A 22,473-nucleotide genomic window follows, 5' to 3' on the forward strand; every position below is an offset into this window, starting at 1 on the left:
GTTTTTTAATTGTTTATAGCTAATGATCCTCAGAGGCCAAATCCTGCATTCTGGTGTAGCAGCCTATTTTGAATTATTTTATTTATTTCTGCATAGACAAGGGTAAGCTAATTTAGGTTATAGGCGTATTATTTTGTCATTTTAATTACATTTACTTTGGGGAAAGCTTAGCTTCCCCTAGCCTTATGGACACGCTGCCTATGACTTTTAATGTGGCATAAACACAACCAGCCATGATGTTTTCATCTGATTGTCAAACAATCACTTAACAAAAGAGCTCCTGTAGGCTACCCTCGCACATTCTTCCACTGACAAAATAATTTCAGGCCCAATAGTGCACAGTGCACCTGCAATTTGATGAAAGGAAAGAGACTTTTACAAAACACCTACATGTATTGCAATGACATTCTGGGATTGTCATTAGGATTACACGTGTAGCACCAAATTATTCATCCATTATGGAAGCCAAAAGGTTCAAACACGTCTTAACACTTGTAATTATAATTTATAACTTGCTTTTTTGAAGTGCCAAATGTGATTTTTTTACACGGTTTTTTTAACTGTCCAATTTGGTTTACAGATGATTGAATGATTGTCATGATAATTTTCACTTGCTTTTTTCAAATGTCATTTTTTGTTCCGGGTAAGATGATTTTATAATCCACGGTTGTCCACGCGTGCCTTAGTCTCGGCCACTCATCTCCGCCTTGTCCGGGAGTGTCTCGGCTACTCATCTCCACCTTGAAAAAATTATGATATAATGATATATGATATATATGAAAATATAATAAAAAATTATTATATTATGTTCTCCTCAAACCTCAACGCAGCTTGGAGCTTTTTTTTTTTTTGGGGGGGGATTTGGTATTTTATTAGGATCCTCATTAGCTGTTGCAAAAGCAGCAGCTACTCTTCCTGGGGTCCACACACAACATGAAACATGACATAATACAGAACATTAATAGACAAGAACAGCTCAAGGACAGAACTACATACATTTAAAAAAAGGCACATGTAGCCTACATATCAATGCATACACACAACCTATCTAGGTCAAATAGGGGAGAGGCATTGTGCAGTGAAGTGTTGCTTTATCTGTTTTTTTAAACCAGGTTCACTGTTTATTTGAACAATATGAGATGGAACGGAGTTCCATGCAATAATGGCTCTATATAATACTGTACACTTTCTTGAATTTGTTCTGGATTTGGGACTTTGAAAAGACCCCTGGTGGCATGTCTGGTGGGGTAGGTGTGTGTGTCAGAGCTGTATGTAAGTTGACTATGCAAACAATTTGGAATTTTCAACACATTGTTTCTCATAAAAATAAATGATGCAGTCAGTCTTCCCTCAACTCTTAGCCAAGGGAGACTGGAATGCAGAGGTTTATATCTGCCCTCTAATTACAATGAAGAGCAACACGTGCTGCTCTGTTCTGGGCCAGCTGCAGCTTAACTAGGTCTTTCCTTGCAGCACTGGACTGCACGAATGGACAATCATCTACATTAGACAAAACTAGAGCATGCAGAACTTACTTTTTGGAGTGTGGTGTCAAAAAATCTGACCATCTCTTTATTATGGACAGACCTCTCCCCATCTTTACAACCATTGAATCTATATGTTTTGACCATGACAGTTTACAATCTAAGGTAACGCCAATTAATTTAGTCCTCTCAACTTGTTCAACAGCCACACCATTCATTACCAGATTCAGCTGAGGTCTAGAATGTAGGGAATGATTTGTACCAAATACAATGCTCTTAGTTTTAGAGATGTTCAGGAACAATTTATTACTGGCCACCCATTCCAAAACAGACTACAACTCTTTGCTAAGGGTTTCAGTGACTTCATTATCTGTGGTTGCTGATGCGTATATGGTTGAATCCTCAGCATACTGTACATGGACACACATGCTTTGTGTAATGCCAGTGGCAGGTAACTGATAAAAATAGAAAAGAGCAGAGGGCCTAGAGAGCTGCCCTGCGGTACACCACACGTTACATGGTTGACATTAGAGAAGTTTCCATTAAAGAAAACAACCCTCTGAGTTCTATTAGATAGATAGCTCTGAATCCACGATATGGCAGAGGTTGAAAAGCCATAACACATACATTTTCTCAACAACAAGTTATGGTCAATAATATCAAAGGCTGCACTGAAATCTAACAGTACAGTTCCCACAATATTCTTATTATCAATTTCTTTCAACCAATCTTCAGTAATTTGTGTCAGTGCAGTACATGTTGAGTGCTCTTCTCTATAAGCATGCTGAAAGTCTGGTGTTAATTTGTTTACAGAGAAATAGCATAGTATTTGGTCAAAAACAATTTTTTCCCAACAGTTTGCTAAGAGCTGGCAGCAAGCTTATTGATCTGCTGTTGGAACCAGCAAAGGCTGCTTTACCACTCTTGGGTAGCAGAATTACTTTGGCTTCCCTCCAGGCCCGAGGACAGACTTTCCTCTAGGCTCAGATTAAAGATATGACAGAAAGGAGTGGCTATAGAGTCAGCTACCATCCTCAGTAGCTTTCTATTTAAGCTGTCAATGCCAGGTTTGTCAATATTGATTGCTAAGAATTTTTCACCCTCTCCCACTAACTTTACAAAATATTAACTTGCAATACTTTTCTTTCATTATTAGTTTTTTTTATGCATAAAAACGATGACTCACTGTTCGATGTTGGCATTTCCTGCCTAAATTTTCCCACTTTGCCAATGAAGTAATCATAAAAATAATTGGCAACATTAAATGGTTTTATGATGAATGAGCCATCTGATTCGATGAAAGATGGGGTTGAAAACCAACCGGTTTCCAGTCAATTTGCTAATTTTTATGCGGCTGACATGCAGTAATGTTAAATAAAGGTGTAACGGCCTATAGTTTTTAGGCATGTGGTATTAATTGTGATAGGCTCATGTTTTACCGGTACAGCCCCTCCCTACAAGTGTCACAGGACTCATCTAAAGGTAACCTGTATGCATGTAGTTTTGTGTCCCCAAAAATTGGGTTAAATGTGTAAAAAAAAAAGTACAAATAATTCCTGAGCTGTCTTACATCTCCTATATAAAAATAGTGGAACATTAAAGTTATCCTTTTTAGATAAAACTACACTAAATATATTAACATCACCAAATCATTGATTAAAACACTGATTTGCAATAAAGTTCTACAGTAGTCCTAACAGCACTCTGCACCATGGTGTCGCCGGAGGACAGCTAGTTTCTGTCCTCCTCTGGGTACATTGACTTCAATTCAAAACCTAGGAGGCTTGTGGTTCTCACCCACTTCCACATACTTTCAAAGTGATTTTTGACAACTTCTGGAGGACATCCTCCAACCTATCAGAGCTCTTGCAGCATGAACTGAAATGTTATCCACCCAATCAAAGTATGTATCTAGTACTGAAAGCAAAAGCTACAGCTAGCTAGCACTGCAGTGCATACAATGTGGTGAGTAGCTGACTCAAAGAGCAAAGAGACAAAAATGATTAAAAAAGGAAGGCGAAGCAAGAGAGCTATATTTCACTTTTTTTTCACTTCACTTGCTTGTGAACTGTGTTTGCATGTGATCAGGGGTGTATTCATTTTGCAGATTCTGTTAAAACTCTCGTTTGCAACTTTTAGACTAATGATCACACAATAGATCAGCTAGATGCTGGCAATATTGTACAAGGCGGTATTGAATGTGTCATTATCTTTCACCTTGATTACTAAAATGTATCTTGACCTGTGCAACTACGTTGTAAACTTTCATTCATAGGCTAGGCTGTAGCTACCCAAAAATGTATCATATAGTAGCCTAAACCAATCAATGTTTCAATGAGCTGGGTGAATGGAATATGAATAACAGTCATCCAATATGCTGTAATATAAATAAGGCCATGCTCATGAAAATGTTTTATCGTCCTCCATCTTAAATGACACCAACTGCCAATGATTGCAAATCAGACACATTAACCAACATTTAACAAACACCTGAAAAATATTTCAAACTAACAAAATAAAGATTTCCTACTTTATTGAGTTTTGAATTCACAGATTATCTTATTGTTTTGTACACTGATGCCTAACCAAGAAAAAGAACCTGCACCACAAAATAAACAACTTTAATTATTTTCCAAATAATATTCTCATCTGGACAATTAAACCATTGAAATGCAAACATGCTTATCCTTGTGAATATTATTTTCCTATGTAAAAAAAGTACATTGTGTAAAAAATAAAATAAAAGTAATCCTCAAACCCCAAATGTTGATACTGTATCTACTAGTCTAATCATTACAAACCATGAAGTCTTTTTTCCCCCCTGCAGTTAAGATGGTGATTTTTCCCCAACCTTATATAATTCAAAATGAACCCTTTCAGAAATGACACAGAGAACATAACTGGTTGGGGTTCCTAATTTCTCTGAAGCTGTGCAGTGTATTACCTTTTCCCTCATTGCATGCTTAGCACAACATGAAGAAAACCTTCTGTGACAGCAAAAATATAAATTATTTAGATATTTACATCAAATAGCAAGGGCCACATGGTGAAGATGCTTAGTAGATGGGAATCACCAAAATGTTGATAGGGGAAAAAAATATGTAAAACAAAATTCAGAAAAACAATCCAGAAAATAGACCCTTCTAAACATTACCATGAGAGCATGCTCATATTTCCATCTTATTTTGGGAGAAACTACAAACAAAAAGTAAAGGTGAATAAATATATCCAGCCCACACCCACCACACTAAATGGTAAATATGTTTAAGTCGGAAAGAGAGACATTGCAACGCCCATGTATTAAAAACAAATGTTTGCCTTTCAGTGAAGTTCATAGCATCAAAGACAATAGAACAGTTCAGTGATAGTACAATCACTGCCAAACAATTATGCTCAAACTTTTTGGTAGAAATTTCCAAAGACATTTTCTGATTCAAACATCCTGTTTATAGGTTTTAATACAGCTTCTGAACTTCCTCTTTTAATGGAAGGCCATGGTAACCTTTCTCTGGTTTTGGGCTGGAAACAGAACCTACAGCATTGGCCTTTCTAGTGTTAGTTTTAGAAGATGGTTGGCTCTCGGACACAAAACAACCATATTCAATTAGTCCATTCTTCCCATCTACAACAGGTCGTGTCAGTAATGCAACTAGTTAGCCTCCATCGCCCAGCGCTGTAAGTCCTCCATGTCATGCTCATCTTCATCCTCCTTCTTGGCTAAAAATAAAAAAGGCATGCAAAAATTGTGAATTACTTGTGTAAAAGTTGCAAATATAGATGTTTTATAGCAATTAAGGACAAGAGATCAAGTAGTTATTTCATGTACTGTTGGGATAGTAACCATGGAATAAAATGTTCCATTGGAGAAATCACATGTTTTATTGCATATTACAAAGGACTCACCAGGTCTTGAGGGTAATGAAGTAGAAGGCACATTGGGTAGAGGGACATTTTCTGTCCCGCCAATCTCCAGCAAGTTTTTGTCCAATTCCTCTTGTTCCAGCTCATCCAACTCTGCTAGGAGTTCATCCTATGATGCAAGACAATCAGAACATCCAGGCTCTGTGATATCTGGTCAACTATTAAACTAACAGCACCGATGAAAGCCAAATCAAGAACAATGTTCAGACATGTTCATGTCACATACCTCATCAAACTCATCTCCAAAGCCTACAGGTTTCGAGATGGCATCTGAGATTTCTTGCGCTAGCTCCTGCTGCTCAGTAATGTCTTGCATCAAGTCATCTACTTTGTCTATGTCCCTAAAACACAACAATAGATGGAACATAGAGATTTTAATTAATACAAGAGCTGTAGGAGTGCCTGACCAAAGCTAATAAACAAGTAGTGTGCCACCGCTTACATGTTTTCATGGGCAGCCTTCATTGCCTTGGCAGCAAAGCCCATGTTCTTGAGCACTTCAGTGTTGGTGTTGGCATTTTCCAACGCCTCTCTCTGGAACTCGATGGTGGACAATGTGCCGTCAATCTGGGTAAGCTGCTTCTCATACCGCTTCTTCCTTTTCAAGGCCTGCAGGGCCGCTTTGCGTAGTGAAAACGAAAAAGAGGTTTGATTCCTGGGACTACCGGTACATAAAATGTATGCACACATGATTAAGTCATTTGGATAAAAGCATTGGCTAAATGTCATTTAATGTTTGTGATGGAAACATAGCATTTGTTGTAAAGAACATGGGAAATAAACACTAGCAAGAATTGAGTCACTGTGTAGGTAAAATAGGTTTAGAGCATTAAAACACTACATGAGAACACCATGATCATGAGCAAAGTCAACTGTTATGGGGGGCTTGGTTAGTATGCGAAGACAGTGGAAGTGAGTCATGGTCACAGTGTTTCTGAATGCCCAGGACTATATTGTGAGTAAATGCGTAACCACTCACTATTACATCAAAAGCCTATGTTATGAACACCACTGTCAGTGAAGAATGCTTAGATGTCACTTGGAGCCTCTATCAGGTATTAGGTAACTAATCATCACTACAGGCCCTATAACAGGGTGTGTTGGAATCCAAATGATTTAAATGTCGGGAAATTAAACTGTTAACTTGATACTGACTGAATGGATACCCCCCCTTCTCTTCTTTTGACAAGCAGGCATTGAGTGCAAATTCATGACTCACAAAATCCCCCAGTCACACGATGCCATTTGACAAATGTTGATTCACTAGCTGTAGGTGTAGCCAGACCTAGACTTTTGATACCAGTCACACAAAGCCTTCCTTTAAAAAAACGGATATAATGCATATTAGCTGTTCTAACACAGTTGTTGCAACGAGGTAGGGCGAGATTGGCAACCTGACTATGCAGTGACAGGTGTGGTTTTTCGGAAAGTTAGCTAGCTGCCAGCTAGCTAACAAATCAGGCGAACTTTAACGTTAGTTAGCTAGCTTAATTAGCTAGCCAAGTTAGACAACAATCGTGAACATTCATGTGTGATGTTAGTTGGCGACTCACCCCGTTTGTTTTTAGTTCCGTTTTTCTTCGCAGTAATGAGTTCCTGGTCAATCTTTTTCTCTAGAAATTCCTGTTTCTTCGTTAACATTTCCTCTGTCTCTCGGAGCTTCTGAATCGCCTCTTGTGCACTTGGCCCTTTACCTCCTTTGCCCCCACCGCCGAACAGCTTTCCAAACACGGACATTCTGCGATTCTAAACTATATAGCAATAAAGGTTCTTTTAAAACGTTAAACGCCAACAGGCGATCGCGTCACTCTTCTCGCTCTGGCCTGATTGTTGATATTTCTTACTTCCTGGTTTAGGCCGTATGACGTAATATTATTGTGGGTGGTGTTCCATGGTGCTCTACTTTTTTTTATTTTTTTTATATCACAATTATTTAACCAGGTAGGCAAGTTGAGAACAAGTTCTCATTTACAATTGCGACCTGGCCAAGATAAAGCAAAGCAGTTCGACACATACAACAACACAGAGTTACACATAGAGTAAAACAAACATTCAGTCAATAATACAATAGAAAAATAAGTCTATATACAATGTGAGCAAATGAGATGAGATAAGGGGGGTAAAGGCAAAAAAAAGAAAGAAAATGCCATGGTGGCGAAGTAAATACAATATAGCAAGTAAAACACTGGAATTGTATATTTGCAGTGGAAGAATGTGCAAGGTAGAGATAGAAATAATGGGGTACAAAGGAGCAAAATAAATAAATAAATACAGTAGGGGGAGAGGTAGTTGTTTGGGCTAAATTATAGATGGGCTATGTACAGGTGCAGTAATCTGTGAGCTGCTCTGGCAGCTGGTGCTTAATGCTAGTGAGGGAGATAAGTGTTTCCAGTTTCAGAGATTTTTGTAGTTCGTTCCAGTCATTGGCAGCAGAGAACTGGAAGGAGAGGCGGCCAAAGGAAGAATTGGTTTCGGGGGTGACCAGAGAGATATATATACCTGCTGGAGCGTGTGCTACAGGTGGGTGCTGTTATGGTGACCAGTGAGCTGAGATAAGGGGGGACTTGTAGATGACCTGGAGCCAGTGGGTTTGGTGATGAGTATGAAGCGAGGGCCAGCCAACGAGAGCGTACAGGTTGCAGTGGTGGGTAGTATATGGGGCTTTGGTGACAAAACGGATGGCACTGTGATAGACTGCATCCAATTAATTGAGTAGGGTATTGGAGGCTATTTTGAAAATGACATCGCCAAAGCCGAGGATCGGTAGGATAGTCAATTTTACAAGGGTATGTTTGGCAGCATGAGTGAAGGAAGCTTTGTTGCGAAATAGGAAGCCAATTCTAGATTTAACTTTGGATTGGAGATGTTTGATGTGAGTGTGGAAGGAGAGTTTACAGTCTAACCAGACACCTAGGTATTTGTAGTTGTCCACATATTCTAAATCAGAACCGTCCAGAGTAGTGATGTTGGACGGGCGGGCAGGCGCAGGCAGCGATCGGTTGAAGAGCATGCATTTAGTTTTACTTGTATTTAAGAGCAATTGGAGGCCACGGAAGGAGAGTTGTATGGCATTGAAGCTCATCTGGAGGGTTGTTAACACAGTGTCCAAAGAAGGGCCAGAAGTATACATAATGGTGTCGTCTGCGTAGAGGTAGATCAGAGACTCACCAGCAGCAAGAAGGACACAATTGATGTATACAGAGAAGAGAGTCGGTCCAAGAATTGAACCCTGTGGCACCCCCATAGAGACTGCCAGAGGCCCGGACAACAGGCCCTCCGATTTGACACACTGAACTCTATCAGAGAAGTAGTTGGTGAACCAGGCGAAGCAATCATTTGAGAAACAAAGGCTATCGAGTCTGCCGATGAGGATGTGGTGATTGACAGTCGAAAGCCTTGGCCAGGTCCATGAATTCGGCTGCACAGTATTGTTTCTTATCGATGGCGGTTAAGATATCGTTTAGGACCTTGAGCGTGGCTGAGGTGCACCTATGACCAGCTCTGAAACCAGATTGCATAACGGAGAAGGTATGGTGGGATTCGAAATGGTCGGTAATCTGTTTGTTTACTTGGCTTTCGAAGGCCTTAGAAAGGCAGGGCAGGATAGATATAGGGCTGTAGCAGTTTTGGTCAAGAGTGTCCCCCACTTTGAAGAAGGGGATGACCACAGCTGCTTTCCAATCTTTGGGAATCTCAGACGACACGAAAGAGAGGTTGAACAGGCTAGTAATAGGGGTTGCAACAATTTCGGCAGACATTTTAGATAGAAAGGGGTCCAGATTTTGCAGCTCTTTCAGAACATCAGCTGACTGGATTTGGGAGAATGAGAAATGGGGAAGGCTTGGGCGAGTTGCTGTGGGGGGTGCAGTGCTGTTGACCGGGGTAGGGGTAGCAAGGTGGAAAGCATGGCCAGCCGTAGAAAAATGCTTATTGAAAATCTCAATTATAGTGGATTTATCGGTGGTGACAGTGTTTCCTATCCTCAGTGCAGTGGGCAGCTGGGAGGAGGTGTTCTTATTCTCCATGGACTTTACAGTGTCCCAGAACTTTTTTGAGTTTGTGTTGCAGGAAGCAAATTTCTGCTTAGCCTTGGCTTTTCTAACTGCATGTGTATATTGGTTTCTAGCTTCCCTGAAAAGTTGCATATCACGGGGGCTGTTCGACGCTAATGCAGAATGCCATAGGATGTTTTTGTGTTGGTTAAGGGCAGTCAGGTCTGGAGAGAACCAAGGGCTATATCTGTTTCTGGTTCCAAATTTTTTGAATGGGGCATGCTTATTTAAGATGGTGAGGAAGGCATTTAAAAAAAAAAAACAGGCATCCTCTACTGACGGGATGAGATCAATATCCTTCCAGGATACCCCGGCCAGGTTGATTAGAAAGGCCTGCTCGCTGAAGTGTTTCAGGGAGCGTTTGACAGTGATGAGTGGAGGTCGTTTGACCGCTGACCCATTACTGATGCAGGCAATGAGGCAGTGATCGCTGAGATCTTGGTTGAAAACAGCAGAGGTGTATTTAGAGGGCAAGTTGGTTAGGATGATATCTATGAGGGTGCCCGTGTTTACGGCTTTGGGGTGGTACCTAGTAAGTTCATTGATATTTTGTGTGAGATTGAGGGCATCAAGCTTAGATTGTAGGATGGCTGGGGTGTTAAGCATGTCCCAGTTTAGGTCGCCTAGCAGCGCGAGCTCTGAAGGTAGATGGCGGGCAATCAGTTCACATATGGTGTCCAGAGCACAGCTGGGGGCAGAGGGTGGTCTATAGCAGGGCGGCAATGGTGAGAGACTTGTTTTTAGAGAGGTGGATTTTTAAAAGTAGAAGTTCAAATTGTTTGGGTACAGACCTGGATAGTAGGACAGAACTCTGCAGGCTATCTTTGCAGTAGATTGCAACACCGCCCCCTTTGGTCATTATATCTTGTCTGAAAATGTTGTAGTTAGGGATGAAGATTTCAGAATTTTTGGTGGTCTTCCTAAGCCAGGATTCAGGCACGGAGTGTGCTAAAGCAGTGAATAAAACAAGCTTAGGGAGGAGGCTTCTAATGTTAACATGGATGAAACCAAGGCTATTACGGTTACAGAAGTCATCAAAAGAGAGCGCCTGGGGAATAGGAGTGGAGCTAGGCACTGCAGGGCCTGGATTCACCTCTACATCACCAGAGGAACAGAGGAGGAGTAGGATAAGGGTACGGCTAAAAGCTATGAGAATTGGTCGACTTGAACGTCCGGAACAGAGAGTAAAAGGAGGTTTCTGGGGGCGATAAAATAGCTTCAAGGTATAATGTACAGACAAAGGTATGGTAGGATGTGAATACAGTGGAGGTAAACCTAGGTATTGAGTGATGATGAGAGAGATATTGTCTCTAGAAACATAATTGAAATCAGGTGATGTCATTGCATGTGTGGGTGGTGGAACTGAAAGGTTGGATAAGGTATAATGAGCAGGGCTAGAGGCTCTACAGTGAAATAAGCCAATAAACACTAACCAGAACAGCAATGGACAAGGCATATTGACATTAAGGAGAAGCATGCTTAGTCGAGTGATCATAAGGGTCCAGTGAGTAGTGAGATTGGTTGGGGTCACGGCGATTCAGACAGCTCGTTGTACAAAACTGGTGATAGCTTTTTGAGCTAAAGGATAGCTGATGTCCACAAACCGTGGTTAGCTGAATACTAACGTTAGCCAGTAAACTGGCTAGCTTCTGGCTAGCTTCTGGTTAGCTTCTGGTTAGCTTCTATTGTGGATTTCAGATTTGAGGTACATAATACTTTTTTTAAATTGGTGAGGCGGGTTGCAGGAGAGAGTTTTTAAGTTGAGTTTTTGGAAAATAAAATATAAAAGATATGTGAAGAAAGATGTAAATATGTATAGACATAGGACACAACAAGACGAGGACAAAGGACATCTGACTGCTATGCCATCTTGGTGCCATCTTACTGCCACCCTCAGGATGCACGAGGCAGCAAAACACCAAAGCATGGTCTGCAGACCTTTTTACTGACATTCAAAAACAGGGAAAATACTCCATAAATAATAAGCACACACTTAAAAAAAAAATACATATCATTGTAGTATTTAGATATTACAATATATCATATTATAATATTAAGACACAGTGACCATACATACATATCCCAACCAGAAGCTATGGATTACAGGCAATATCCGCATCAAGCTAAAGGCTAGAGCTGCCGCTTTCAAAGAGCGGGACACTAATCCGGACGCTAAGAAATCCCGCAACGCCCTCAGACGAACCATCAAACAGGCAAAGTGTCAATACAGGATTAAGATTTAACCCTACTACACCGGCTCTGACACTTGTCAGATGTGGCAGGGCTTAAAATTATTACGGACTTCAATAGGAAACCCAGATGCGAGCTGCCCAGTGACGCGAGCCTACCAGACGAGCTAAATAACTTCTATGCTCACTTCGAGGCACGCAACACTGAAGCATGCATGAGAGCACCAGCTGTTCCGGACGACTGTGTGATAATGCTCTCGGTAGCCGATGTGAGCAAGACCTTTAAACAGGTCAACATTCACAAAGCCGCGGGCCAGACGGATTACCAGGACGTGTACTCAAAGCATGTGCGGACCAACTGGCAAGTGTCTTCACTGACATTTTCAACCTCTCCCTGACTGAGTCTGTAATACCTACATGTTTCAAGTAGACCACCATAGTCCCTGTGCCCAAGGAAGCGAAGGTAACCTGCCTAAATGATTACCGTCGGTAGCCATGAAGTGCTTTGAAAGGCTGGTCATGGCTCACATCAACAGCATCATCCCTGATACTCTAGACCCACTCCAATTTGCATACTGCCCCAACAGATCCACGGATGACGCAATCTCAATTGCACTCCACACTGCCCTTTCCCACCTGGACAAAAGGAACACCTATGTGAGAATGCTGTTCATTGACTACAGCTCAGCGTTCAACACCATAGTGCCCAGAAAGCTCATCACTAAGCTAAGGACCCTGGGACTAAACACCTCCCTCTGCAGCTTGATCCTGGACTTCCTGACAGGCCGCCCCCGGGTGCTAAGTGAAGGCAACAACATGTCTGCAAAGCCGATCCTCAACACTGGGGCCCCTCAGGGGTGCATGCTTAGTCCCCTCCTGTACTAACTGTTCACCCACGACTGCGTAGCCAAACACGACTCCAACACCATCATTAAGTTTGCTGACGACACAACAGTGGTAGGCCTGATTACTGACAACGATGAGACAGCTTATAGGGGGGAGGTCAGAGACCTGGCAGTGTGGTGCAAGGACAATAACCTCTCCCTCGATGTGAGCAAGACAAAGGAGCTGATCGTGGACTACAGGAAAAGGCAGGCCGAACAGGCCCCCATTAACATTGACAGGGCTGTAGTGGAGCGGGTCGAGAGTTTCAAATTGTCAAAGACTCCAGGGAGCGGTACCGATGCAATATGTCGGGGTACAGGTAAGTGTTCTCTCTGCTACCGCACGGCAAGCTGTACCAGAGTGCGAAGTCTAGGACCAAAAGGCTCCTTAACAGCTTCTACCCCAAAGCCATAAGATCAAATCAAAATCAAATCAAATTTATTTATATAGCCCTTCGTACATCAGCTGATATCTCAAAGTGCTGTACAGAAACCCAGCCTAAAACCCCAAACAGCAAGCAATGCAGGTGTAGAAGCATGGTGGCTAGGAAAAACTCCCTAGAAAGGCCAAAACCTAGGAAGAAACCTAGAAAGGAACCAGGCTATGTGGGGTGGCCAGTCCTCTTCTGGCTGTGCCGGGTGGAGATTTTAACAGAACATGGCCAAGATGTTCAAATGTTCATAAATGACCAGCATGGTCGAATAATAATAAGGCAGAACAGTTGAAACTGGAGCAGCAGCAATGACCAGCATGGTCGAATAATAATAAGGCAGAACAGTTGAAACTGGAGCAGCAGCACGGCCAGGTGGACTGGGGACAGCAAGGAGTCATCATGTCAGGTAGTCCTGGGGCATGGTCCTAGGGCTCAGGTCCTCCGAGAGAGAGAAAGAAAGAGAGAAGGAGAGAATTAGAGAACGCACACTTAGATTCACACAGGACACCAAATAGAACAGGAGAAGTACTCCAGATATAACAAACTGACCCTAGCCCCCCGACACATAAACTACTGCAGCATAAATACTGGAGGCTGAGACAATTAATCAACTGAACAATTAATCAAATGGCCACCCAGACTATTTACCCCCCATTTGTTTTTACACTGCTGTTACTCGCTGTTTATTATCTATGCATAGTGACTTTACCCCTACCTACATGTACAAATTACCTCGACTAACCAGTACCCATGCACATTGCCTCGGTACCGCTTCCTTGTATATAGCCTCGTTATTGTTTATGTTATTGTGTTGCTTTTTATAATTTTTTACTTTAGTTTATTTGTTAAATATTTTCTAAACTCTTTCTTGAACTACATTGTTGGTTAAAGGGCTTGTAAAAGTAAGCATTTCACATGTGACAAATAAAGTTTGATTTGATTCCTTAGCATCGTTAAATGCCTTTCTGGGCATCACCCAGTTTGTCAATTAATAAGGATATCTGCTTGAAACAGCCTCTAAATGAAAATGACTTTACATTCTCAAATAGCTGCCAGATCAGAGGTTTTTTCGGGTTGCCAGAAAAAATATAACAACTTTACAAAGATCTCTTTGCTGACATTCCACAGACTTGTCCCCTCCCACGACGTCACACGGATCCTTTCCTTCCTGCTTGCTTGCTAGCTTAGCTTCAGCTGTTGGCACTTGGCTGTCCAAGTGGTGCATTTGTGATCCTCCAGCTATCCCTCAACGAAATCGGGTCGTATTTAGGAGATTTTACAATAGTTGTAGTAACAAAAGCTGCGACATATAGACCAGGTACTTATATCAGAAAGGCTTTCGAACCTCTGGGACATGGCCAGACAAGAGCAAGTCCTCCAGCTTGAGCCACCACACGAACTGAAATTTAGAGGTAAGAGGGCAGGGCCGGGCAGTTTGGTCTGCAAGTATTTGACCATTGTTCCAAGCTAGCTAACGTCAACGCATTATCAGTAGTGTTGTTGATAACTAAACAATGGGTCTGCACACGGTGTATCATATTTGGTTTCTAGAGCGGTGACAAGCAAAAGGACATTGCATAGCAACGTCTTCTACCTACCGATGCTAACCGGCTAATGGCTAGCTGTCATTTTCTTCAGTGGCTAGCTAGCTATCTTAGCCTGCAATAAAAAGCCAGGCCCTGGTAATTTCCTCAATCAATGTTAGTTGCATGTTATTCAGTTACTATCATAATCACGATCTCCCTTACTTGCGAGTCAGTTTTTGCCACCATAAATTAAGATATTTCTGCTATAGCTACTAACGTTACTAGCTAGCTAAATGAAGTATAATTAATTAATTTATAGTACTTTCTGAGGTCAGAGCGATACTAATGAAAATCCTATTTCACAATGACCTTTATGGATACATATAAGTTTCTCAATCCATTCGTGGGGCACATATTTGTTTTAGCCCTGACCACACATGAACAAGCCCTTGATTAGTTGAATCAGCCCTTGATTGGTGTTATTGTTGGCCTGAAACTGTGCACCTCCTAGGGGAGCCCCAGGAATTGATTGAGAAATACTGCAGTAGAAAAGTGACTGTTGACAATTGTCAGGCGCAGGATCAGTGAGTTTTAGCAGAATTGTAAGGTTCTGAGTAGGACCATCTTACCGCTTGTAATTGAGTTATTGAACAGGCTATAATTGATGAATAGATTTGAGAATTGGCTGTCCCCAACTAAAAATAAAATTGGTTGACCGAGTCATCAGGTTCTTTCGACCAATCGATTGGTTGACATTTTTAAACGTGTATTTTTTCCATATATAGACATCTTATGTGTTTTAATCAAATCAACTATATGCACTGAGCTTGTCTGATGCTTTAAGCGCTATGTTTGATGAAATATTAAGGCACACAAATAACTAGAGGGAGTCCGACCAGGGAGTCCGACTGCAATTGATTTGATTGTGCCGGGCCGGGCTCAGACTTGCTGCACTGTATAATTTTTGTTTTTACAGCGAGTGACTGTGTGACTAGCACCGGTTGTCTCTCCCTCCTCCTTGCTGCAGCAAAGACTACAGAACATCAACAGTATTTATCACACTGTCCGTGTTGTTGAAGCTGCAACATGATTACAGACATTTCTCACTGAAAAGTTTTGTTACCGAAACCCCTCATTTGTTTAGGAAAAACATTCCCTATTCCCTCAACCCTTGGCCTTGCTCTCTTTACGTGACACGTATGCATCGCATAAATGTGACCAATCTGACCTATATCATAATTACATAAATAAATTGATTATAACAAACTCTGAACACCGTAATACGTGACAGCAAAATGGATGCTGAGGACATGACAAATAAACTAAACTGGGGAATGTTCACTGGTTGCACAGGAGGTAAAGGGGAATTCAGATGTGTGGAATACATTTGACTAGTTGTGGAAAATACTGGAGATCAAGAAAAAGAAGGTAAGGAGCCAGTTCTGCGTTCACATTATGTACCAAACAGGTGCTTTTATATTACTATATACATTTTCTGACCGTTTGTAACAATATAAACAACACTAAATAAATGTAAAGGGTACCAGAGAATCTGTTGTAACCTTTAAAAATAAAAATAAATGTATAAAGCCTTTATTACAGCAAAGACTCAAAACAGTCGGTGCATTCATGAATGCAATTGCCAAACGGTTTATTTATTGTTATGCTAATTATTCAAGGTCGATTTTATTTTAAACCTAAAATGCTTGATTGCATATGAATGACTCGTAGGCTGTGTGATAACATGAACGATTAATTGATTGATATAGTAGCCAATATAAGTATTGAAATATAGGCCTAAGCAAGTTACGGTGTTAAGACTAAACAGGATGCGCTCTTAGGCCTACAGCTCGATGGTAGTTATACAAGGCAACTAAGCCTACTAATGATAATGACATTACTTATGATAATGATGATAATAACAATAAGGAGATCAAGAAAAAGTTTAGTTATTATAAATATACATTTTCTGACAATTTGGAACAGTGTAAACAACACTAAATACATTACAAGTAATACCAGAGAGGATGTTCTAACGAAAACAAGTGTACAACTTTAGTACAGCAAAACGAAGATTAAAAACAGCCAAATTTGTGAAATTGTTTATCTGACATGTGTTGTGTGAGGCTTGGTGCTCACGGAATCAGTTGGCTATTAAACAAACACACAAACATGCAACACAAGCAGGATCTGAACACAAGCGAGATCAATCTTATTCCTGTAGATACACTACATGACCAAAGGTATGTGGACACCTACTCGTTGAACATCTCATTCCAAAATCATGGGCATTAATATGTCCTCCCTTTGCTGCTATAACAGTCTCCACTCTTCTGGGAAGGCTTTCCACTAGATGTTGGAAAATTGCTGCGAGGACTTGCTTCCATTCAGCCACAAGAGAGTTAGTGAGGTTGGGCACTGATGTTGGGCGATTAGGCCTGACTCGCAGTTGGTGTTCCAGTTCATCCCAAAGGCGTTCAATTGGGTTGAGGTCAGGGCTCTGTGCAGGCCAGTCAAGTTCTTCCACGCCGATCTCGACAAACCATTTCTATATGGACCTCACTTTGTGCACGGGGGCATTGTCATGCTGAAACATGAAAGGGCCTTCCCCAAACTGTTGCCACAAAGTTGGAAGCACAGAATCGTCTAGAATATTATTGTATGCTGTAGCGTTAAGATTTCCCTTCACTAGAACTAAGTAGCCTATCCAAAACCATGAAAAACAACCCCAGACCATTATTCCCCCTTCACCAAACTTTACAGTTGGCACCATGCATTGGGGCAGGTAGCGTTCTCCTGGCATTCGCCAAACCCAGATTCGTCCGTCGGACTACCAGAAGTGAAGTGTGATTCATCACTCTAGAGAATGCGTTTCCACTGCTCCAGAGTCCAATGGCTTTACACCAGTCCAGCCAACGCTTGGCATTGGGCATGGTGATCTTAGGCTGGTGTGCGGCTGCTCGGCCATGCAGACCCATTTCATGAAGCTCCCGATGAACAGTTTTGTGCTGACGTTGCTTCCAGAGGCAGTTTGGAACTTGGTAGTGAGTGTTGTACCTCTACGCAGACAACACCATTCTGTATACTTCTGGCCCTTCTTTGGATGCTGTGCTAACAAACCTCTAGACAAGCTTCAATGCCATACAACTCTCCTTCCGTGGCCTCCAACTGCTCTTAAATGCAAGTAAAACTAAATGCATGCTCGCTGGTCAGCGATCGGTTGGTCACCCCCAAAGCCAACTCCTCCTCCTGGTCACCCCCAAAGCCAACTCCCCCTTTGACCGCCTTTCCTTCCAGTTCTATGCTGCCAATGACTGGAACGAATTGCAAAAATCATTGAGGCTGGAGACTCATATCTCCCTCACTAACTTTAAGCATCAGCTGTCAGAGCAGCTTACAGCAGCTTAGAGCTCTTCAGTAAGGCCATTCTGTCAATGTTTGTCTATGGCGATTGCATGGATGTGTGCTCAATCTTATACACCTGCCAGCAATGAGTGTGGCTGAAATAGCCAAATCCACTCATTTGAAGAGGTGTCCAGATACTTTTTTTTTCCCCAGTGAAGGGAAATCATAACGCTACAGCATACAATGACATTCTAGATGATTCTTAGCTTCCAACTTTGTGGGAACAGTTTGGAGAAGGCCTTTTCCTGTTTCTGCATGACAATGCCCCCGTGCACAAAGCGATGTCCATACAGAAATGGTTTGTCAAGATCAGTGTGGAAGAACTTGACTGGCCTGCACAAAGCCCTGACCTCAACCCCATCAAACACATTTGGGATGAATTGGAACACCGACTGCGGTCCAGGCCTAATCGCCCAACATCAGTTTTGACAATGCTCTTGTGGCTGAATGGAAGCAAGTCCTCGCAGTAATGTCCCAACATCTTGTGGAAAGCGTTCCCTGAAGAGTGGAGACTGTTATAGCAGCAAAGGGGGGACTAACTCCATATTAATGCCCATGATTTTGATGTTCAATGAGCAGGTGTTCACATACTTTTGGTCATGTAGTGTATCTGTTGTCAATTCTCTCCATCTTTTCCAGGTCCATTTACAGATGTCGTCACGGCCACCCTGAAGCTAGGCAACCCAACAGACAGAAATGTGTGTTTTAAAGTGAAGACGACAGCGCCTCGTCGATACTGTGTCCGTCCAAACAGTGGCATCATTGACGCAGGCACTTCCATCAATGTATCTGGTTGGTATCTTTTAGTTTGATTTATAGATGATCGTAGCAGAATAATCTCAGGAACGAATAGTATGTTGAGCTGGTCAACGGAAGGTAACTTGTTGCTAAGAGTTTGCTTGATGCCATTTGTCTGCTTTGTTTTGCAGTTATGCTACAGCCTTTCGACTATGATCCCAATGAAAAGAGCAAACACAAATTCATGGTGCAGTCCATGCTTGCTCCATATGACATGACTGACATGGAAGGGGTGGTAAGTGTCCAAATGGAATGTGATAAATCTGAATGTCACTAATTATGATCTGATGATCACAGTAAGTTTATTCAATCTGCATTTCTAGTTCTGTCTCAAGTATCTACTTGTTTATGCGTTGCATGTGGGACAAATGTGCTGTCAGGATATGCTTCTCTTATGAGTGCCATGGAGTCCCTATTTGGGTGTGGTCATCTTGGTGTTGCCTTATTATTCAGTTTTCTTTCGGCCCTCTTCTTCTTTTTCTCTCTTTCGCTCTGTCATTCTTTCTATCATTCTCTCCTCCTTCTGGCCGACAGTGGAAAGAGGCAAAGCCAGAGGAGCTGATGGACTCCAAGTTGAGATGTGCATTTGAGCTGCCATTAGAGAATGACAAAACTGTAAGTATCTCCTACATCTTATCATATTACTACATACATGCATGTTTTTTGTTGTTGACATTCCTTCCCTCATAGATTTCACCGTACAGTGTAAGATTAATTCAGAGCACCTTCATTCCATTCACAAATAGATTCTGAATGATTCGATCATCTCCACTCCATTGCATCTCTGAAACAGCCGTTGCCATGTTTTGTTTTTTATTTTGTGCTTCTCATCCCCATTCTGTTATTCATCTGCATGTTTCTGTCTCCACTCCTTTCCACAGCATGACAGTGAAAGCAACAAAAATGTGTCCTCTACCCCCATAAAGTCAGAGCTCTCCTCACTCCCTAAGTCTGCCAGCTCCTCCCTGGATGACGGCGAGGTGAAGAAGATCATGGAGGAGTGCAAGAGGCTGCAGATGGAGGTCCAGAGGCTACGGGAAGAGAACAAACAGATCAGGGTGAGACTCAAATGTCCCTAGAACCCACAACAATCAGATCTGTTCGACACAATGCATTTTATTTGCTCCATCTGTAACAATGCAGACTTACTTAATAGGCCTCGTTTAATATATAACAGCTGTTTTTAAGCAATAACAGTGAAAAGCAGTTACTGATCTCAAATCAGTCAATTACCCATCTCAAATATGAGGCCTATTAAGTAAGTCTGCATTGTTTCAGATGGAGCAAATAACTGACATTTGGCCTGTGACTCCTTCCTTCTACCCAGGAGGAGGATGGTCTGCGGAAGAGGAAGGTCACGTCCATGGCGTCCTCTCCCCACTCATCTTCCTCACAGGCCATGATAAGGGAGGAGGGCCTGAGTACCCGCGTGCTGGCGCTCTGCGTGCTGTTCTCCGTCATCGGTGTCATCATCGGGAAATTGGCCCTGTAGATGTAGCCAGCGGCAGCATGCTCGGAGGACCGAAAAAAAACAACAACAATGGGATGTGTACTTGTTTTTTTGCATAATGCAATATCACATGGGTTTATTTGAGTTGTGAAATTATTTACCATAAAAAAGCAAAGGTAATCTAGTGAAATAATGAAAAGAACCGGTCACGAGTCGTCTTGCCTTTTAATCACTGTATTTTCCATCCCTACTTGCACAGATACAATACAAATCATTGTGTGGGGATTGGGGAAATTGCAACGTTGTGTTCTATAAGCATCAAGGATAGCAATGTGTTCCAGCAAGGTCAAGGCTTTTCCTACAGCAGAACTAATGTGACTGAGTTCTATGACATTGTGTGAATGTTTTAATCACTGCTTTTTTAAGGCAAGGAGACCGAGAGGCTGCCGGTGAATTTTAGCATGAAGGGGGGTAATTATGTAAATCCTGTCATCCAACTGATTCCTGTATGAAACATAAAATGGATTTTGGGGGGGTAACTGAAAAATAAAATGTTAACCATAATTTTGTCCAAGACAGACCCCTGTCCAATGCAGTAGGTTGCTTTTTATTTTTTATAATCAATTAGATTAAAAACAAATTTCTATCACAGAATATGTACTGTCTCATAGTGCTGCAGTGAGTTAGGTCTACACATTTTAGTGTGTAATTTAGTGACAGTCTCTGAGGTGAAGGCACAGAATTGGTGACTTGTAATTTGGTCAAAGCCACAGCCTGTGAAGGATGTCTTCAGGATCAGTATGTGGGTGGTGCCTTTTGCATCTCTGATATTTTAAGTAGAAATGTTGCACCAATATTGAATTTTAAGTCTGTTATATTAAATTAAGTGCCCTTTAACATAGACCACATTAATTCAATAAATCTGTTTTTTGCATGAATTAAGGATTGCTAAATTGCCCAAATTCTGAATTTTGACATCCCTCCGTCAACGCTGACACTTCTAGGAAGATTTTACTGCACTTAGGCCTAGATTCAATTCGATCAAGCGTTAACAGGCAATAGCCGACACCTGCATTTCTGATGTTGTGGCGGTAACCGAGGTGTAACTGTTGGAGCTGCTCTTCTGATCGTTCAGAAGCCACAACTGCCAAATTCTCTAAAATGATGTTGGAGGCGGCTTATGGTAGAGAAATTAACAAATTATATGGCAACAGCTCTGGTGGACATTCCTGCAGTCAGCATGCCAATTACACACTTGTGTTAGAAGTTCAGAACGAGAAAGTGTAGACTATTGGGTGAAGTAGTGAGACACCTTTTTTCATATCTGTGATCTGTAACCTTTTTCAACATCTAGCCAACATATCTCAACGCGTGATACATTCCTGAAATCCTCAAGATGTTCCCTAATCACCCAAAAAACAAAACAAATGAATTCATATTCACAGGAGGCATGACATTTGTGTACAAAACCATATTTTCAGTTTGCATTTGGTAGACTGAGACAGCAGGTTAAATAAACTGGGACACCATTATTATAGTCCTAATTGTACCCCAATGACAATTCAAGTACATTTTGTGTGATTAGGAAACATCTGAGGAATTCAGAAATTCAACATATTAGCCCAACAGATGATGAACAGATGTCTGAAGCAGTTACAGAAGATGTAAATGCAAAAAGTGTCCCACTTTTTCTGAAATCGCTCAAATAACAGTACAATTTTTTTACAGGATATAGTACTACACGAACCAGAACCTTGCCTAACCTAAGTACAGGGGTTCCCTAATGTAAACTGGATCCCTTTCCTCCATTGGAATAGCTTATAAGACTGCCCCACTTTAGCTACTCCATGCTGTCCTACTTTAGTTAGCTATAGTTGGTAAAGCAGGACAACTAAAAACATGACTGAATTCCAAAATTTAAACATAATATTGGCAATTTTTTAAATGTATTTTGATGCATCAGTACATAGTATGCACATTTACATCAGAATTTGGCACTGTGTTATTTCTGGTAGTTTTAGAACCTTAACGTCAAAACAGAAAAAATGATCACAACAACAGGAAGTGAAGTGCCACACAGGAAGTGGGCCGAGAGAGTTTCTCCCACAGAGAGATAAGGAAAGAGAGGCTCAGATGACATCATGTAGCTGATTTTACCATGTGCTTTGCAGGGTAAGCTTTTTTGAAGCTTGCTCTTCCCGCCTCTATGATATCACATCAATGAAGTGATGTGATTTAGATCATGTGGTTTCTCTGCAAGGGCTTAGTAACATTAGTTTTGATTTGCTCTTGTCAGACCAATAAATAAACATGTCAGGATTATGGTGTCC

The 22,473-nt window shown here is 41.5% G+C and overlaps 2 protein-coding genes across 3 annotated transcripts; one reads left to right on the top strand and one right to left on the bottom strand.

Moving 5' to 3' along the window:
* Nucleotides 1-4,000: 4,000 nt before the first annotated feature.
* On the bottom strand, nucleotides 4,001-7,266 carry LOC112222132 (charged multivesicular body protein 4b). Its single transcript, XM_024384766.2, has 5 exons — nucleotides 6,959-7,266; nucleotides 5,848-6,025; nucleotides 5,632-5,746; nucleotides 5,388-5,514; nucleotides 4,001-5,201 (listed from the first exon to the last, which is right to left on the bottom strand). The coding sequence occupies exons 1-5, from the start codon at nucleotides 7,140-7,142 to the stop codon at nucleotides 5,134-5,136; spliced, it is 672 nt and encodes a 223-aa protein (XP_024240534.1). The 5' UTR covers nucleotides 7,143-7,266; the 3' UTR covers nucleotides 4,001-5,133.
* Nucleotides 7,267-14,101: 6,835 nt separating this feature from the next.
* On the top strand, nucleotides 14,102-20,794 carry LOC112222133 (vesicle-associated membrane protein-associated protein B). 2 transcript variants are annotated; one of them, XM_024384768.2, is made up of 6 exons: nucleotides 14,102-14,376; nucleotides 18,535-18,687; nucleotides 18,825-18,928; nucleotides 19,228-19,308; nucleotides 19,620-19,751; nucleotides 20,021-20,794. In XM_024384768.2, exons 1-6 carry the CDS (start codon nucleotides 14,319-14,321, stop codon nucleotides 20,183-20,185), a joined length of 693 nt encoding a protein of 230 aa, XP_024240536.1. In that variant the 5' UTR covers nucleotides 14,102-14,318; the 3' UTR covers nucleotides 20,186-20,794. The 2 variants fall into 2 exon arrangements, with proteins under 2 accessions (XP_024240536.1, XP_024240535.1); XM_024384767.2 differs by having other exon boundaries at nucleotides 14,103-14,376; nucleotides 19,575-19,751.
* The last annotated feature ends 1,679 nt before the right edge of the window (nucleotides 20,795-22,473 follow it).

Source organism: Oncorhynchus tshawytscha, linkage group LG22 (assembly GCF_018296145.1).
Source record: "Oncorhynchus tshawytscha isolate Ot180627B linkage group LG22, Otsh_v2.0, whole genome shotgun sequence".
Taxonomy (NCBI): domain Eukaryota; kingdom Metazoa; phylum Chordata; class Actinopteri; order Salmoniformes; family Salmonidae; genus Oncorhynchus; species Oncorhynchus tshawytscha.

Excerpts from the sequence above, each read along its gene's own strand:
- LOC112222132 (XM_024384766.2), bottom strand. The coding sequence starts at position 7,142 with ATGTCCGTGTTTGGAAAGCTGTTCGGCGGTGGGGGCAAAGGAGGTAAA. Across the intron at positions 6,026-6,958 it reads CGGAACTAAAAACAAACGGG|CGGCCCTGCAGGCCTTGAAA; the intron begins GTGAGTCGCCAA and ends CACTACGCAAAG. Across the intron at positions 5,515-5,631 it reads TTGGAGATGAGTTTGATGAG|GATGAACTCCTAGCAGAGTT; the intron begins GTATGTGACATG and ends CTTGCATCATAG.
- LOC112222133 (XM_024384767.2), top strand. The coding sequence starts at position 14,319 with ATGGCCAGACAAGAGCAAGTCCTCCAGCTTGAGCCACCACACGAACTG. Across the intron at positions 18,688-18,824 it reads CACTTCCATCAATGTATCTG|TTATGCTACAGCCTTTCGAC; the intron begins GTTGGTATCTTT and ends TTTGTTTTGCAG. Across the intron at positions 19,752-20,020 it reads AAGAGAACAAACAGATCAGG|GAGGAGGATGGTCTGCGGAA; the intron begins GTGAGACTCAAA and ends CCTTCTACCCAG.